Raw genomic sequence first — 19,268 nt, 5'->3', positions numbered from 1 at the left:
ACCAAATAAACAGACTCCACCATACCGGACTCCACGTGTTGCTCTTTGTTTATTTAGTAAATATTATTTACACGTTTTCAAGAACACATGCTACAGAATTTCATATTTATAGCTCCCAAACAATAAAAACAGCTCTTGAGAACGAAGACAAAGAAAATAAAAACCTGGTGACTAAACAAAGTGTCATCCAGGTTTTGAACACTGAGAAAACATTCAAGTTTTTTTTCTTTTCTGTTATTGTTTTGTTTTGTTTTTTAATTTTATTTAATATTCAACCATTTCTGATCAAGGCCTCTTAAACTATGCAGTAATGATTGTGCAGCATATAATATATATTCCTGGTGCTGCTAAAGCTCCCTTTGGTTTGTGCTTCTCTGCAGCTGTGATATTAGCACCCAAACAAATGGAAAAGGGCCCCAGTAGTAACTAATTTATAATTCATGATCTTATTTTTCTTCTTCTTTATTTTAACCTGATGTTGTCTACTTCTTCATCTAATGATGTTGCAGTACCCTTTAATGCAATTTGAAGAGAACCCGGTGCTACAAAGCAGTGCAAGTTTATACTTTCAAAGTCAGACATTTCATTATGCATAGTACAAAACAGTATGTATGTTAACCTATGCAATAGCTTGTATCGATTGCTATGTCGAGTTCGACTTGCAGAAGTCAAATATATATGTATTTACATTTAGAGTTACCATCTAGCTTCCAGTGTCCACACTATCTTAGCATTTTGCTACTATGCAGTCTCAGAAATTGGAGCTCAGTGGAGTACATAAAGAAACTTTAAAATAATGAAACAAAATTTTGAAATCCCTGCATTAATTTCATGGTTAATGTCACAAATTTGATGGTTTCTCATTAGTCTAGTGTGGCCTTAATAGCCAGAGTCTTTAATCTTGTCGTTCAGCTTTAAACAAACAAACAAAATCATAAACCTTTAGCAGTGTTCAAACTGACACACACTCACTGGACTCTTCGAATCACACACTGACTGATTGCTTTATATCCAAATTATGGATTATGTACATTTATAGATACACACACAGCCTAGAGAGCACCATTATAGCTTACGATATAGCAAACAAACTAGTGACCACAGTAACACTACTTTACATTCAATAGCACACACTACAGTACACTGTACATTAAGGCATGAGGTGTTCTTGATGCAAAACAGCAGAAGATTCGCTGAGAAATGCGATGCACTGAGGAATGGAAACCATGTCTTAACGAACGATGAACTTCATCAGTCCTACCATCAAGGCAAGCTATAGCAATATAGACCCTCCTGCTGCTAAAGTACACCAAACTGTATTTTGAGTTATCTAAACACTATCTATTACTCAAATAATTGAGCACTTAAAAACATTCAGAATTAGAATAAAATCAGAGGGTCATCAGCCTTCTGGTGTTTGCTGTCATCTATGCTGCTGATTAAAATACCTAAAAATGAAAGTTCTCAATTTTTTCTTTGCTTAACAACAGATGATTTAATATAAAAGACAGCAATTTAAAGATACCGCTTCGAACACCAGGACCACCACTCTGATATGCGTTACATTTTTAAACGACTGCAAATTAATGTCTTCTATTTTGGCGGGGCTCTGTTCATGCAGTGTAGTTATTACTCAAGGAATTAATACAAGCAATACATTTAGCCTTTTTCACTGAATTAATTCATACCACTTAATTATTTTAAACTCTTTTCTTGGCTCTAATTATGTCTACTTAAAATGCAGTTGAAAAGAATTATCATAATGGATTAAAGCAAGCCTGAAAAGCAAATGCTGGAACTGATTCTTTTACATAGCATTAGCATGTTTTATGAATGTAGATCTTTATAATGCAATGTGTCTACTTTACTATCCTATTTTACTAGTAGTCAACTGTATATTTGAACTGCCTGTAAATTGTATGTATAGTAAGATATATAATGGAGGTAAGCACAATGAGTATTAAACAAGTTTGTAGCTGCACAGTAACTAAATGCAAGTCAGATGAGTCAAGTCTGTATTCAGTGTGTGTGTATTACTCGGTAATACTGTATAATTCTGCTCACTGCCTGCAGTGCACATTTTTAGGTAACAGCACATTAGAGTGATGCAAGTTACTTGCAGTTGATATATTTTTTTTACAATTTACAATACCACCCATCTTCACTGAGCGCCGTGACTGCTGATCGAAATGCTGCAGCCCTTCTGACAGTCAAGTACAACCGTAGATGACAGCTCTGAACGTATACTGTGAGGCGTGCAAAACAAATCAAGAAAAATGATTTGATTGAAACCTTTTCACAACTGTTTTGGAAACATTTTGAACATCTTAGCAATGCAGCCAGTTCCCAGTTCCTTTAAAAGAAATAATAAAGATCTGTTTGAGTGTGTCATGATGCCAAACTGTCCTTAACGCTGTTCAAAAGGATGCCAATACTGGAAGTTCGTGTGTGTGTTTGTCTCTGCAGAGAAGAGTCCAGAAAGTGCTGGGTGTGTAGAAGATGTACTGATGAATTCACATGAAGGGCCGTGAGGAGGCCTCATGCATGCGCGAGTCTTACATATCCAAATGCAACCTCTAATCAACTAAGATCAATCGCTAAAGCCTAAATCATCACCAGAGAGAGAGAGAGATACACATCGCTGTCACAGAGTCCACGTGGTCTCTTCAACTCCAGAAATGCAGCTTTGTGGGAAACTAGCGGAAACCTTCAGTGAAGAACTGATAAAAATCCTCATTGAATGACACGTAGTAAATATTATTGATCTGGTTTGTTTTTGCTGGCATTTTACTGAAAAGACTGATTCTTTCTCTGATTTGGGATCTCTTGTGTCTCCGGACACTGAATCAATTCATGTAAACGACAGCCCTTTTGTGACAAGAGGACACAAATCACAAGTTGATTGTGTCCAGGCTTGCATCGCCTTCAGTGATGCAAGCTGTACACATTCAAAAATAGAACGACTGTACAAAAATATACATGAGTAGAAGTTGCCAGTATTTTATAACTTATGCATCCACGATAATAATAGGCATGATCGGAGTAACTGTTTCCAGGTAGGCCATGCTATTGTTACATCCTGTGTGTTATATCTCTGAGACTTAAATTCTGTGTTGAATTGCTGGTTGTTGCAGCTGATTAGCAGCACTTGGTTATCAGTTCAATGTAACTGATGACACCACGGGTGAAAGGTTCTGTGCCAGCAGAGTCCTGTTTTTTAAACTTAAAACTCAGGTGGCAGAACGCACAACAATCCACGTGAGGTGATATTTGCGCCAGATATACTGTACCGTTTGTCAGTAAGGTTCATATCACTGAGATTTGAGTCTCGCGTATAACAAGCTAAAAATCTAAGAAACAAAACTCATTACTTTGACCGCTAGACTGAGCTGAGCTTGGAAACCTGGAGTGCTGTTTGACTGCAGAGGTAAGCAAACAGTAAATGTAACTGTGTGCCTGAATAATTGGGGCATATCTAGCCAGCAGCGCTTATGTTTGACTGGAGCTTTTACAGCTTGCATCCACACTGACGCGCTGCAGAGTGGGCCTCTCCTTACCACTCCGTCAGATGACTGCAGATGAGCCAGAAGATGGAGAGTTCGAGTTAGGGGAAGAAGGAAGGTTCCAGAAGAGCCACTTGCGTTTACACTGCCTCCTCTGGTACAGGTAGTCCTCCTTGTCGCGCTCTTTGCGTGCCCTTTGGTAGTGGTCGTCTTCTTTCAGGTACCACACCGGCGGCCAGCGATGTTTCTCAAAGTATTCTTGGTTCTCTGAATCACAATAAATATTTTCAAGACAATCTTTTCTTTAGTTACTCTCTGTCTCACACTGGTGTTCGCTACTAATGAGAGGAGAGCATTAAAGATTAATCAGATGTTTGTTACCTGCAGACTTGGCCTTCATATCTCGGGGAAACTTGCGGCAGATGCTGTTGTAGTTGGTACAGATGTGGTGAAGACACCAGCCAGTGAGCTGCTGGGCACCGTGGAACTGTCAGCACACAAAGTCATATATCATCACTCTGTGTGTTTTGTTTTGGAGATAAAAAGCAGTGCTGGGGTTTGCTGACATGAAGTGCACATATTAAAAAAAACAATCTATATTTGGAGTACAGAGGCCATTTGAGTTGACCTTACATTTAGACTATCTTGTTTACACTTCTTTGTCAGAGCCATTAAGTAAATTTGTACTGCACTTAGAAGCTTAGTCATGGTAGCATTACTGTGCTAATTTTAGCATGCTGCAGTTAGCATGGCAACTAACAAAGTACAGCAGAAAGTAACAAATTCTAAGGATTCCAATATATATCAACAGTCTTTCTCCAATATATTTCCCACAAATCTACCCCTTTTCTTTTCCTTGCTAACAAGCGAAAACACAAACACACAGAAAACAAACAAAAAAAATCTAACAGCCATTAGCCAGTTTGATTTGTTTGCTATATTCTGGTCTGGCAAAGCAGGCGGCAGTGTAGTAATTTAAAAAAAAACATGAAAATTCATTTTAATGTTTGTGTTTCAGTGGTGAATTGCACCAAATAAATTAAAAATGAGCAAAATGAGCTTGCCGGGTAAATGGAAAATATACCCATTTGAAACTTAATGACAGGATGATGTACAGTGCTGAGCATGATTCCTGTCTCCCAGTTGCTCACTACACCAAAAATCCTTCAGCTAGGTAAGGGCAGTTTAATTTAATGTGTCTTTTGCCCCACCTACTGCCTGTGAAAACTATTTTAGCCTCAAGAGAAGTCCCCTCTGAGAAATGCCCTCATTAATAATAAAAAGAAAATCTATTTTGTCACAGCGTTGTGTAAGTGCGTTAAGAACAATCCCTGCTCGGAATGATTGGCAGGTCACACTACCTGGGCCATATCCAAGTACACCAGCACATCTCCATCGATGTCAGCCCCCATCATCGCCGCCTCCGTCAGCACTGTTACTGTGTAGAGTTCTGAAAGAAACATAAAAGTTGCTCTCTGTAGGCAACAGCTTGGAAGGGCACACTGCGGCTGCATGTCATACAATCCTGTACTTTACAGGAAAATGATACCAAATGTAATACCTGTAAGTGCAACCAGGTGGGGGAGGCAAAGTCGATTGGCAAGAACAATGAGCTCCATTGCATCCAGATCCGAGCGAGAACAAAAGCGGCCCGTGTACAGATATTCTAGCACAGCCCTCATACAGCTGCGAGTTGTGTTGGGGAACAGCACCTTAGGAGCAGAAAACATACAAAATATAACATGATTCAGGTCCTGAAGGATTCAGCAGGTGTGCACAGAGAGAGGAAGAGCGAGAAGGAATCTCCTGTACAACATTTTACACGATCAGACTACAAAAAATATTTACTTTTTGTGCAGCAAGAGAGGGACACATCGTGAGTTTCATAGGTGATCTAAATATAGCTTTACAGAGCTATCTGATACACTATGGATCATTTGAAAAGACACAATCTCAATTCCAAACGATCTAAAAACCTTTTCTCCTATCAGGCGTTTTATGAATCTGTAGTACTTTTAATTCATAGTAGAATCAGGCACAATTAGCAGGCCTCAGAGAACTGCAGTACACTTGGATCACAAAGCCAGTGTAATTGTATTAGAGCAGATTTGCAGTCCTCTAATTATACTTTTTACACACTTCACGTAGTCCATTGGTGTGCTACACGAGCCACTTTGTGTATTTGAGATGTGCTACACAAGTGTGCTTTCTTTAATTATAAGCTAATTAAATGCACTTTTATTTGACTGGTAATGAGTATGTAACTATAAATGCTGAACTACATGTTTCAAACAGGGCTGATTTTAGCCTGTCCTCGACTCACCTCTTTGGTGCAGCTCTCAACAAAAGGCCCGCCAAACATAGCTGCCATCCAGTCACAACTAGAGATGAGTAAAGGCTTGTGGGCCATGATCGTCCCATCATCTAGCTTGAAAACTACATCTGCAACGCAGAAGTGAGAGCTAGTAAAACCTCACTTACACCGGCATCCACTCTACTTCAAGCTGGGCAGACAAACAAATACATGTAATGATTTGCTCTCACCAGAAAAAGTGCCTTTGGCCAAGCACTCTTTGACTCTGTTTGTCCGCCGCACATGGAAGGCTTTGGTGATTTCTTGGTTCATGAAGGCTTCATTGTTGAGTATGTTTGCCACCATCATCCGCAGGTCAAAGACCTCCAGCAGCTCAGCGATGTGAGCAATGTGCATTAGCTCTTTTTCATTCTCGTCTAGCTGGCCAGTGTACAAGTAGCGAAGAACTGCTCGAAAAGGACCGAGCTGCATGGACTGGTCCATGTGGACTACAGTCATAGGCCTGGGGCTGTATGTTATGGGGTCGTCCACAAGCTCTTCCTGGATGCTGACAAAGGCTCGGCTCCACGAGGAGAGCAGTCTGCCCCGCCGGGCGACCTCGGAGTCTTTCAAGGTCCCATCACTAGTGCAGGCCCTCAGGTTGGCCTTGTCTCCATCATCGCTGCTCTCACAAACATCAAAGCTTGCGGCACGCATCAGCAGCTCTCGCCCAGAGATCGGACCCCGAGGGGGCTTTTCGGTCTCCTCATTTTGCATGTCCATAATAAAGAGGTCGTAGAACTTTGAAGAGGATGTCGCCAGGTATATCTTGTGTGCGAAAATCTTTTGTCGCTCCTGCAGGACCAGGATGACATCGGCACAGTGTGGGTCCTCGAGAAGACCGGCTGGATGCTCCTCTGTGGTGGTAGGGGGAGGTGGCACAGTGATTATAGGTGGGGGAGGTTTTGGTGGCAAGAAGGGTGCCTGAAGGAGAGGTCGCTGGACATTTCTGAGGTGAGATTTCCAAAACTGCAGGTGGCGGCGTGAAATGAGCGCAGCTCGGATGGCGTTATCAAAGACGTCCTTGACTCCAAACTGAGCAACAACACTGGTTTCATAGTATGGTACTCCCAGCTCTTTGGCCACCTCCCGGCCTCTTTCTGGGGGAAGAATCTCACTGGATTTTATTGGTCTGAAAAATAACATATCAGAAGTTAATCGGAAGTAAATCAACCTTTCGTCCATGAAACTTGAAGGTTCTTGCATATAGAGAGATAAATGCAAAACTGAGTACCTAGCTAAAGGCCTCCGTGCCCTGTTCACTGCCTCCAGGTCAGCATAGCGCAGGTCCAGCTGACAGCCTACCAAGATGACAGGAGCACGGGGACAGAAGTGTTTGATCTCAGGGTACCACATAGTCTTTACATGGTACAGAGAGTTGGGATTGGCGATTGAGAAGCACAAGACCACAACATCAGACCTGAAGGGAAGCCAGAGGGCAAACTTGCTTATTTCAGGTAAGATGAAAGCAACTGATGGTAAAAAGACCATAGAATTTCACATTTTCCCACCTGCCGTATGCAAAACGCCGGTCCTTATGATGGTCTCCAAAAGTATCCCAAAGGCGGAGTGACACACTGACATCATCCACAACATCTCTTGAGCGCTCCAAAACCTGATAGATGCCAAAAAAATATTTGTATTTCTACAACCACCAGCTTCTCTATATCAAGGGACAAAAAACCCAAACTATTTGAGCTTTCTTACTCACCTCCTGGCATACTCTGTATTGGTCAATTGCCCAGACCGTGGGTACATGTGTGGCGAGTAACTGGTACTGAGTCAGGGTGGCATTGCAGGCCCGGGCGCAGATGAGGCGGGTCTTCCCAACTGCATTGTCTCCTACCACCACACACTTGATAGTTTCAACGTTTGGTCTCTCATAGTCCATATCAGAATCCGTCAGCTGGGGCCTGTCAGAATATAAAGGTGTGCAGAAAGTCGTGTATTAGCACTTTCAGTCCTATACTACCCTGCCATGAACGCTACAGGGACAGACACTGACAAGGCTTCATCTGCACTGCTAATTCTGCCTGCAGAGCTATCAGGGGATGGTCTCGTGACTTCCTTGTGTCTACTCACAGGTTCCCTTTTATTGTTCCTGATGTAGAAAAGAATGAAAGTACTGAGCAAACAACAACGGGAAATATACAGCAAATCAGAGCTAGGCGATAGGTTGGTTTTATTCAACCTTAATTAAAAGGTAGAGAAAAGGCACTCTTAGTTTCAAAAGAGTTAAATAAGTTTAAATGCTACTGCTCCTCTTTTAATAAAGGCTGCTGCAATGCTACATGTGTGACACATCCCTGCAATTCTTCCAACCATCAGCAAACCTAAAATTCCCTTTCTTTTTTCCCCATGTCATTACATCTCAAGCATAGCACCCCAACCTTATACCTCAGAGCTTATAACTTAAGTCATCACAGCCCTCATGCATGCGGCATGTACCTAAATGAAACAATAGGAATAGGTAAACAGACTATTTCTGTGTCTTGAAAATGGTTGCTGACGATTTAGGTCGCTGTTCCAGTTTCCAAGGGAACTGTGGTTGGTGTCAGTGTGTTAGACCCTATATCAGACAAGCCTCTGTGATTATGCTCTTTTTTGATTTGATGTATAGAGACAACACCACTGTTACGTGTCGTAACGTGATTTTGAACCATCTGAAACCCAAGTCACGCCATGTTTAATTTACACATCCAGAGCTTACACGAATAAACAAGAAATCTCCATCCGAGCCCCCCCCCCTCTTGAAAGCGTAAGCGGACTGGAATATAGCCTCCATTCATATTTATATTCTCAGATAGTGCTGCCTTCTTATGAATGAAGCCAGCTACCCCTACCTGGAAGTCAAGTGCCCACTATCAGGAAAAAACAAAAAAGCAGCTCCCTTTCTAAAGCATAACTTCTGCTGTTCTTATACTAAAAGGACTTTCTATCCAAAACACTTTTGCAGCATCATTTGCTTACTTTGGTTCACACAGTGCTCTAAATATTACTATCAAGGGTTACTATGATTTCTTTGCCTCATGGTCACTTTGTAGCCATTCATAAAAAAATCGGGCTCTTCATTCACTGCATAGTCCGCATCACCATAGGCTTCTCTCACCTTTCAAAACAACTCGCAGTCTGACCTTAGGCTGGGCCTGTCTGATACTATAGAGATACCCCGCCCCTACAATTGCTCATTCAAATGCCCTTTCCTGTTACAGACTACAATGCGCAACTCACGAATTAATTAATGATTTTTTAAAATGTGGTGAGATATACTATATAACGCACAGTGCCTTAAGTCGATCATCTTAAAAACACATTTTTTAAGGAGCCTCGGTTATCTGCCATAACAAGGATGATAAAAACGTGCATACCCTACCAGAAGGACCGAACAGTGCCTCCCTCCACCACCGAGACACTAGTCATGAGGCTCTGCTGCATTACACGTTATGTAACGCCCCGTCACTGACTCTTGAGCCTGTTTATCCGGCTCCGAGTTCATCGCAAAAACCAGCCTCCCCCCATAAAATAAGCGAATTAAAACCACTCTGACGCTGTGGTCATAACGGTTGCCGACCATCCTTACCGCAACATAAGGAAGTGCTGCATCGGGTTGGTCGATGAACGAGATAAAAAGCAGGGCTCCATCGGATGCGTCTTGCACCTGACGGCAGCTCGTATTTAACTTCATCTTCAAGGCGAGGTGAACGAGGCTTGGAAATAGCCGATGTTTCAGGAAAGGTGCTCTGGATCGGTGTGACGAGCCCGATGGCACTGGCAGAAACGCGGACGCTGAGGTGAAGTCTAACGGTGCGATGCAGAGCTGCAGCCCTGGCCGTCATAGACCCACCTCCACTTACTGGATGGCCTGCGTAGCTAATAATAGGCAGGCGCACAGACGGGAAAAAAAGAAAAAAGAAAACCCCCAAACCTATTTATTACAAAACACTGATCCGCTCATACTTTATACTTTATTTAGCCCAGGTTATGATTAATTCATGCAACCCGCGAGACCTCGGACACTTTAAGCATGAATGATCAGCTCCCTTCTAATCATAGTGGTGTAAGAAGGGGTGTGTCAGGTGGATTTACAGCGGAGAAAGACCAGGGATTAACTTTTGAATGCATGTATACACTAAAACACACACACACTCACACACCCTACACGTGCAGCAACTTGCAGGCATGTCGGATACACGACAAAAACGGAATAAATTCCTGTTTGTTTAAGACATAAGAGACTTCACTGTAATTGTGACACTACCACACCATGAAAACGAAGTTAGATTGTACTCAATACAATTAGTAAGTAAATAAATAAATTAATAAAAAAAACCCACAACAATAAGAAAAAAATAATAACAATCTAACTAAAAAACGCTTAAACACTAATAGAAATTAAGAAATAATACAAATATATTAAAGGAAATACACAGACTTTAGCAGACTTTTGAGACTCTGTCCCTTTTTTACAAGTTGTTATGAAGTGCACATTTTATATTTTGATATGACTCACAATATCACTACAAATACGTTAACTGTTAACATTTGCCTCGTCATTACAGTGTCACGCAATGTTCCCTCTAAGCTGCGCGCGTGCGCAATTGCGCAATGCTGGCACGGTCTCTGCGCACAAAAAATCTGCGTTGCGCACAAAAAAATCTAACCTGATTTGAAATTAAAATTGAAACTTTAACAATTCTGTTTTGCAGTGTTAGTCAGTAAGTGACTGGCTGCGCCAGTGGGCTAAAGCAGTTAATTAAAAGTAGTCTAACATAAATGTAAATGTTGTAATTAATAATTAGCCAATTAATTAATAAACCATGTAACTTGGATGGATTCGATGCTGGCGTGACCACAGTGGACACGTCTACTGATGTTGCTCACAGTGGTCCAAGGGACCGCTCAGGGAGTTTGTGTGTTCGCTCAGACACATGAAAAATTAGAGGGAACATTGGTCGCAAGCACGTACTTTGACTTTTAAATTCCCAAATTTGAATTATTTTTCTTTCATATTACCAAAATGATTCTGTTTGGAGCTTCTTACTTAGCAATAAAGACCCAAGAGACCTACGAGAGTCGTAGATCTGTAAGTCACCGCCAAGGCTGGACTGGGACAAAAAATCGGCCCGGGCATTTTGACTAGAGACCGGCCCACCAGGATAAAGATTGAAATGTGACGTCATTCAGGGATAAAACCGCAAAGGATTCTGGGAACTTGTGGCAAGAGGTACTAGCGCACGCAGGCTTTCAATTGAACTCAGTCACACAGCGATAAAAAGAAACCCAAAAAATGGCAAGAAGCTGTTGTATTATTAACTGCAACAGCCGGTCGCATGACAGCCACGGGAAGCCGACGGGTAAAGAGAGTGTTTTTTTTTTATCGGATTACGTCGTTGAAGTGAAAATTTTTAAGCCATGTTTCCGAAGTAAGAGCCGACGGATGGTCTGGATGTACCAAATATAACATCTCAGAACACTCCAGCTCACAGGTTAGTCTGCTCCAAGCATTTACACAAAGGTCAGAGTTTTGTAGTAGTTAATGCGTCATTTTTCTTAACATAATTGGTGATATAGGTTACAAGCAAGTCTGGCGCTGAACAGAAATTGTCGCGCTATGCTCCTTTGTTTATTGTGCATAAATAGTGAATTGTCCTGACACAATATTGCGTTTCGCTTCTGTTATAACCATGGTACACTGACAAAACCATATACTTTTATTCACAAGATAAAACAGTTGTTTTGTATCACTAATTGTCCATTGCGATTACAACATACAATATTATTGTCACTGCTACATTTCTGTAATGCTACTGTAACCGGTTTCTGCTTCATCCCGCTGCAACAGTTCGGCCCAGACTCCTCGACTCTGCGTTGTGTTGTGTTTTTAAAAAGACAAGGAGTCTCTGATCGATCGTTGCCACTTTATTTCCTGAATGGAAACAACGGTGTATTATCAGTGCACAGGCTCGCCACACACCACTCCGCACAGCACACTACGGCAGAACATCTCATTAGCATTCCGCTTTAGCATGCAGTTTCACACATTAATAAACAAATGAAAAGTACATAAAACTGGTGTTGGACATGTGTCCACTAAGCACTTATTACACTCGGTGCTCGTCAGCTAATCAAACATGTTTTATGTGTCTGTACTACTTGGCTATATTGTGTGCGGAACAATACAACTCACCTCTCGTATGGCTACGGCAGACTGGCAGCGATTACTGCAGCCAGCCACACCGAGAGGGGGGGGGGCGCTGTTTCCCCATTACACTGATATTTGTGGCAAGTGGAATAATACCACATAAACACTGTTACACTACCAGAAATTATTTCCACTACTAATTAATTACCGTTGAGCTCAAAGGTCCTATTAATAAACTGTTAATGAATGTGTATTTATGAAGACGATTTGTGAGACTGGTAAACTTATGATATGTACAATAGTCTTTCGTTCTACACGGTGCGTTTCAAGGTCCTGTCCGTCGGTAAACTGTACCTGGGCTTGTTGCAGTGACCTGAAGTTACTAAACTTCATGAGTGTATGCACTCACTCCAAGAAGCGTATAATTATAAATCTGAGCGTGGTGAAAGTTGGGCAGCACGCTGACGTCTTTTGTCCACTCTTTCACTCCTTTGATTTTTTTCTTGTATCTTTTCTTTGTCTTTTCGTCGAGTCTGTCTTTGTACGGACCGGCATTGTTCTCCTTTTGTTTTGTACATTCCTTTTTTGTGCGGCAAAGAAAAAAAAGAAGGTATTGGAACCGGAGAATGAACGTTTTGCGGTGCTGCAAATGTTTGCATTTGATGCGGTATTTGGATTGTTTTGCCACGAGTTCCCGGCATGCAATGTGCGAAAATCACGTGATTGCTAAACAAGGGGGAGGGTGCATCCAGCCTCCTCGGCTGTAATTGGTCCAGCCCAGAGTCGATCATGACCAATTGGCCAATCCAACACCTTTCATTATATATACCCTTCCTAAAAAAAAAAAAAAAAAAAAAAAAAAAAATCCATCGGCCCATAAAAACAAAAAATCGCCAGCGGCCCACCGGGCAAATGCCCGGTATGCCCGATGGCCAGTCCAGCTATGGTCACCGCCGTTCATCAGTTTGTGTTAAAGCTTTTATTTTCAGCATTAAAACAACTGTGTTCAGTGAATCAGATTCTCCTGGATTTACTTGACATTTATCATAATCACCATACATCATCCTTCAGTGTCAGCAGCTAGCTAATGTCAGCTATTTAACTGCAAAAACATATCAATGGATCTAATTGGCAGGAAGTTTAGCTATTGTTTAACTTCAGTGATTTAACACACACGCACAAAAGAAAAAAAATAACTCACTCATGGGTACTGACAGCCATGGTTTCCAAAGTTAAGGCCTACTAAAAGTGAGTTTGCACTGTCAGTGAAGTAGCACTTCCTTAAAGTCCAGCTCCCTGGCAGACCGCTGTTGTCCTCAGCCTCAGTGTTCCAGTTATTTTGTCATCTGTGTTAGAAAGCACAACAATGCAGTCTGGTGTTTGTTATCTATGTTTCAGAAGCAAGAGGATCAAATTACAGCTGACCTTTACACCGACTTGCAAATGTTACAATACCGAAGCTTACGTGGAGTTGCTCAAAAAGAAATCAGACCGCTGAGCTGATTTTAACAAAGAAACTTCTCCAACAGATTCATGTCCTAGTGCGGGTTCATTTCATTCAGTATTTCCAAAACACGTGACAAATCGCAAAGTGAAATGCCGGTTTGTTGGCGCTCTGGAGCACTGAGTATTACTGGCCTGATTCATTTACTGTTTACGCACATACACTGTGCGGTGCATGGTTTGGTTTAAGGAAACTGCAGTGTTCAGTCTCCTCCAGCAGGTGAGGCTGACAGTCTAAATTTGACTTAATCCTCTTTTATATAGAGGGTAGAGAAAGTCCCTTCAAAATAAAAGCCACGCGGCATAAAATGTTATAGGCAAGGCAAGTTTATTTATATAGCACAATTCAACAAGGTGATTCAAAGTGCTTTACAGAGACATTAAAAAACAAAAATAATAAAAAGCATGATTTAAAATTGATTAAAAAAACAGTAAATAAAATCAGTAGTTAAAATATAAGTTTTGAAATTTAAGCTTAAAAGTGTGGATTTGGTGCTTTATTCAAATGCAGCTGAGAATAGGTGAGTCTTCAACCTGGATTTAAATAAACTGAGTGTTTCAGCTGATCTGAGGCTTTCTGGGAGTTTGTTCCAGATATATGGAGCACTTTTGTTTAAGTAGCAGTCTTTTATAGCTCTCAGTCAAAACATAAAGAGCGTGTTATCTTCAGGATATGAATACAAATTGAAAAAGACACGCCTACGCACGTTATTAACTCATTATTAGCGTATTTATTTATTGTTTCAGATGAATCTGCTGTCAAAGAGTTCTTAAACAAAAGGCTGATAAACAAATGATTGTGCTTTTGTAAAAGTAACATATCTGTTCCTTATTTGTTATCAGTTACGTTCCTGATAACCCGTAGGAAATGTGGGAAAACAACAAGGCGTTTTTTTTTTTTACAACATGCAAAGCATCCCAACTGGCTTTAGTTTCTTCTTTGCATAACTTTAACAGTTTGGACGGTTATAGATCAACCAAGCGTGACACCGATTATTTGTTTCATACTATATGATTCACAAAGTGAAGTATTGATTTTCTACAGTTGGAATTGTGCAACAGCAGAACTCAGGTATAAAGGTTGTGTAAGCAATACCTTTGTGCTCAAGTCCAGCCAGACTGGGGTGTCCGGGATCATTCAGCTTGTCAGAGGATCATTGCAGTTTTTGGTGCTTGCTTTGTTTTCTCTATGGCTTCTGCTGAAACAGACCAGACCGAAGCTCTCTTCTCTCTGAAGTCCTACCATGTCTCAGAAGAACTCGGCTTCATCCTTCCAGATCCTTTGGTACGTTGAAAAGCTCTTTTGAAGTTCTGTGTGTGTTATTTTAGCTTTGCTTGTTTCAAGTTTGTGATGTAACATTATTACATTTTATTCACATTGTATTACTTAAAAACCAAACCTTTAATAAGAATTTGCCAATTACATTAATCCTTATAGCGCCAAAAAAGCTGTTATAAAAATATTAACTTTAGTATTGATTGAGACCAACAAAGATGAAGGAAGTGAGCATTATTCCTAGAAGACGTTTACAAAATCACATTTTTGCATATAGAAGAGAGCAAAAATGGAGAGAACAATAATGTTCATAACTTCTGTAGTCAGAAATAAAACATGAAGCACAGTGATGGATGGGAGAACTGGTTCCTAAAAAAGAAGCTTAGTAAGTTAAGGTCCTGCTTGGACACAAGCACACAACACACATGATGGTCACAAGTTGTGAACATTTCATTTTGAGCCCCTTGAGCCATTTGGATTTTAGTGAATTTGTTGCTTTGCCATTTGAGGACAACATGAACTTGGATTTGTTTGCATTTTACACCAACTACAGTTGTGTTAAATGGTACTGACCAACATTAACATTTTCTCATGATGTGCATTTAAAGGAAGAGCTTCCACCTTATTACCAGCCATGGATGGATATCGCCCTGAGAATCCCAGAGCTTGCGCAGTCCCACGAGTTGCGCTCCCGTATTAACAAGGTATTTATAATGACAAGCACCATTCACGATGACTGTGAAGCAGTTGCTCAGTACAGTTGTCTATGACCAGATGCCACTGCTGAGCAGCAACTTTCTGCAGAAACACAAAGAGTTACGACTGGCACACCTGGCTCTCAGCATGATGACCATGGGCTACGTCTGGGAGGAGGGAGAGAAAGATACAGTTGAGGTAACTAACTGTCTGTTAGTTTTTCTTTTTCTTTTGCCTCCTGTTTTCTGAATGCTACATGTTACCTTAAGTGATTCAGTTATTATGACTGATTTCTCTTTCATATTCTTTTAAGATACTGCCACGCAGTCTGGCTGTTCCATACTGGGAGGTGTCACAACGCTTAGGGCTTCCCCCAATTATCACACATGCAGATGCAGTATTGGCTAACTGGAAGAGGAAAGATCCTGACGGGTAAGGCCGCTAATCTCCTGCCAGCAGTTTGAGTAAACCCAGCAAATGTGTATAAATATGTCCTGTTTTTCATGTCCATCTGTATATCTGCTGTGCCAGGCCTTTCAACATGGAGTGAGTAAAATTCTGTTTCTGCACACAGTATAATACAATATGTGCTATCATACTATAATATGCACAAAGTTTCATGGCTTACATTTGTCAAACAGGAACCTGGAGTTGTTGGTCAGCCTCCCGGGTGGAGAAAGTGCCCGAGGTTTCTTCTTGGTCACTCTGCTGGTGGAGCTAGCTGGAGTTCCTGCGGTGAAGGTGAAGATACATTAAAAACAGGAAACATCCTAAAATGTGCACTTGATAATTGTTGTTAACTGACAAATATAAGGGCACCCTTAAAGCGAGGACATTTCTAACCGAACCACTGCTTTGTAGAATATTCCCACGGTGATCAATGGTGTGAGGTGTGGCGACACCGAGGCTGTGGCCAGAGGCTTGGAGATCATCAGCCGGTCTATTGAGGACATGACTGACGCACTCAAACTGATGCAAGGTACTTATTCAGATGTAAAACCTAAATGTGTTACAGCCTTTTTCCAAAAATGTTTGCACGTTATGTTATGTGAAGGCTGATGTGCAGGCAGGAGTGGTGGTAAGGAGGACCCAATGTGCAGACACTTGGAGGCAAACGTTAATTCAAAAAACTCAGCTTTATTGCTGGATGGTAGAAAACAGAAACCTAACTGAACTAAGAACATAAACTAAGCACCAAACCAGTTGACAGGCAAACCACACAGCATGGTAGACAGTAGATCACAACACAGAGGAAAACACAGGGCTTAAATACACAGAGGGAGCAATCAGTGAATGAGAGACAGGAGAGAAACACAGCTGGGACAAATCAGGGCTAACGAGACAAGGGAAGCAAAACCAGATACATTAATATGAGACACGGACTTTCAAAGTAAAACAGGAAACATAACACAGAGACACGGACTTGACAAGGGGATACAGCTGACAGGGGAGACAGCGCAACTATAGAACACAGAAACATAAACCATAAGACAGAGAACTCTAACAAAGACACCAAAAGACTAGAAATGATAAATAATGGCAAAATCAAAGTTCAATAATAATGAAAACTCAAAACTCTGGGTCAACGACCCAGGTCTCCCAAAACATTATGCTGTAGACAGGGTTAGGGTTAGTTCAGGACATGGACTTGTTTAACTTTGGTCTTGCTTTTCTAATATGTATGGAATATGATGCGGTATGATTGCTGAAATGATGTTCTCTATCTTGTTTAAACAGTATGTATGTTTTTTTTTGGTTGAGTTGTTAACTGTGTTTCAAAAAGTGTTTTTATCCCTATGCAGTTAAATAATTTAGCATAGTTTGCAATGCAGTGGCAGCCGAGGGTCCAAAGATCACAGCTGTTTGTTGTTTGCTTTCAGCATACAAAGACTTCTCAGAGCTTTAAATGATGTTTAACACGGGTAGAAAACTCCCTTCCCTGAATCTTTTTAAATTTAAATTGGGAGTTATTTGTAAATGACTGAAACGTTTACCTGTGCTGTCTTGAAATGTATGACCCTGCCTCTTGCCCAAAGCCAGCTGGGATAGGTTCATTGATAAAGAAAGAAAAACGTTTTTTAATGATTGCAAATGATTCAATTCTTGCCTTTTTCTTTTCTTTTTTTTCGTGATTATTGTAAAATGAATCCCATTAACAACTGTTTTCTTTTCTTCCCTAAGTGCATGTGGACCCTTCAGTCTTCTATGGCATTATGAGGATCTACCTGTCTGGGTATAGAAATCTATTGCTGTTTTCTCTCGATTCACATAGTTGCAAAGTGAAACATGTTTTTGAGACCTATGTGCGTGCCCATGTCACATAATCATACTTAGATGGAAAGACAACCCGTGTATGCCAAAGGGGCTGGTTTATGAAGGGGTCCAGACAGCGCCGATGAGGTATTCAGGAGGGAGTGCTGCACAAAGCAGTCTGCTGCACTGTTTTGACGAGCTTCTGGGAGTCAAACATGAACCAAAAAGTGGTAAAAAGGCTGACGAATTGTCAATAACATGATCCCAACTGTGCCAGAGATGAATGTAAAGAATTCACTGCTTTTGTTTTTCCCCAGCTTCCTTTCTAATCTACATGAGGGACTACATGCCACCCCTTCACAAGAAACTGATCAACGACATTTCCTTGCAGCCGTCCCTGAGGAGTTTTGTCCAGCAGCAAGATCGCAAGGACCTCAACAATGTCTTCGATCTCTGTGTTAAAAAGCTGCTGGCTTTGCGCAGCTACCACATCAATGTCGTCAGCCGCTTTATCACAGTACCTGCTGCCCGTGCTCGACAACTGCGTGACCAAAACCACAACTCAGATGGCGAGATGATCAGCAGAGCACCCACAGCACTTGAGGAGAGGGGCACCGGAGGCTCAAGCATAATGTCTTTCCTAAAAACTGTGAGGGATCAAACAAAAGATACGTTGCTGCCCGAGGCGAGCAGAGAAATAAAACATCACAGCTGAACTGTCATCACAGAGGAACCGCGAGTCATGCAAATCAAATAAAACCACCAGAAAAATCAACTCTGATGACTTTCCGCACTATTTCACTTGTCTTTAAAAGGATAGCTTTTGGCAGAATGAAAGCGAGGGGCCTCTTTTGATTGTCTTCCATGTAGCTTTGGCGGGTCTGTAAACAAACCTCAGCCTAATAGACACGAGTGATACCCGTCAATCGATCCAAACCATGATTTAAACCACTACTGTTGCTTTCCATTACACGCAACCACTAATTGCGTCTTTAATCTGAACTGGAATGTGAAAAAAAGAGCATCATTTCAAGATCCAAATATTTTGATGACATTTAAACATTAAACAGTTGAAATCAGTACTAACACTCCTGTAATTTTGGTAAATGAGACTGAGAAACCAAGATCAAGTGTATTTTTCAAATCACAAAGATTTCTTGGTTTCTCCAGCCTGAAGATTATCTTAAATCATCCACCGCTGGTATGGAAGTAAAAACAACTGACTTTCTGCTTTTAAGTAAAATAATCAGGGAAAATAAAGTACTGCAGTACCGTGTGAAACCATGGTAGGGCACTAAAGGGCAGCATTACGATGAGCTACCAGAGTGGGCAGCCTATGAGAGAAGCAAGCCTGATTTGGCCTTGACAAGCAAAACTGACCCCATGATGATAATGTGTTATTCATTAATTGCAGTCTTGTGATGATGTATTGAAATTGACATCCACTCATTAAAGTACCAGGATGGAACCTGACTCTTCCATCTCAGAAAATAATCGTCCTTTGTTGTGTCTTAACTTCGTGGCACTGATTCAAAACAGGGT

General features: G+C 41.2%; 2 protein-coding genes and 1 long non-coding RNA gene across 9 annotated transcripts; 1 reads left to right on the top strand and 2 right to left on the bottom strand.

Moving 5' to 3' along the window:
* Positions 1–30: 30 nt before the first annotated feature.
* On the bottom strand, positions 31–14,677 carry rhobtb2a (Rho related BTB domain containing 2a). Of its 7 annotated transcripts, none has more exons than XM_082554046.1 (11): positions 14,598–14,677; positions 13,200–13,344; positions 7,568–7,769; positions 7,368–7,471; positions 7,091–7,276; positions 6,048–6,988; positions 5,827–5,945; positions 5,065–5,215; positions 4,865–4,953; positions 3,885–3,990; positions 31–3,770 (listed from the first exon to the last, which is right to left on the bottom strand). In XM_082554046.1, the coding sequence occupies exons 2-11, from the start codon at positions 13,217–13,219 to the stop codon at positions 3,565–3,567; spliced, it is 2,124 nt and encodes a 707-aa protein (XP_082410172.1). In that variant the 5' UTR covers positions 13,220–13,344; positions 14,598–14,677; the 3' UTR covers positions 31–3,564. The 7 variants fall into 7 exon arrangements, with proteins under 7 accessions (XP_082410172.1, XP_082410169.1, XP_082410170.1 ...); XM_082554043.1 differs by lacking the exon at positions 14,598–14,677 and adding an exon at positions 13,454–13,654; XM_082554044.1 differs by lacking the exon at positions 14,598–14,677 and adding an exon at positions 13,464–13,654.
* ido1 (indoleamine 2,3-dioxygenase 1) lies at positions 14,288–19,140 on the top strand. Its single transcript, XM_082554050.1, has 10 exons — positions 14,288–14,786; positions 15,386–15,481; positions 15,552–15,671; positions 15,787–15,905; positions 16,005–16,019; positions 16,115–16,214; positions 16,335–16,452; positions 17,655–17,706; positions 17,808–17,956; positions 18,044–19,140. The coding sequence occupies exons 1-10, from the start codon at positions 14,691–14,693 to the stop codon at positions 18,439–18,441; spliced, it is 1,263 nt and encodes a 420-aa protein (XP_082410176.1). The 5' UTR covers positions 14,288–14,690; the 3' UTR covers positions 18,442–19,140.
* Positions 15,539–16,416, bottom strand: LOC309718621. Its single transcript, XR_014280037.1, has 3 exons — positions 16,293–16,416; positions 16,102–16,203; positions 15,539–15,640 (listed from the first exon to the last, which is right to left on the bottom strand). It is a non-coding gene; the product is annotated as an uncharacterized lncRNA (long non-coding RNA).
* Positions 19,141–19,268: the final 128 nt, after the last annotated feature.

This window comes from Aulonocara stuartgranti (assembly GCF_965226115.1).
Source record: "Aulonocara stuartgranti genome assembly, chromosome: 12".
Lineage (NCBI taxonomy): Eukaryota > Metazoa > Chordata > Actinopteri > Cichliformes > Cichlidae > Aulonocara > Aulonocara stuartgranti.
The sequence above is the reverse complement of the archived record's forward strand: the minus strand, read 5'-3'. Positions and strand labels throughout refer to the sequence as shown.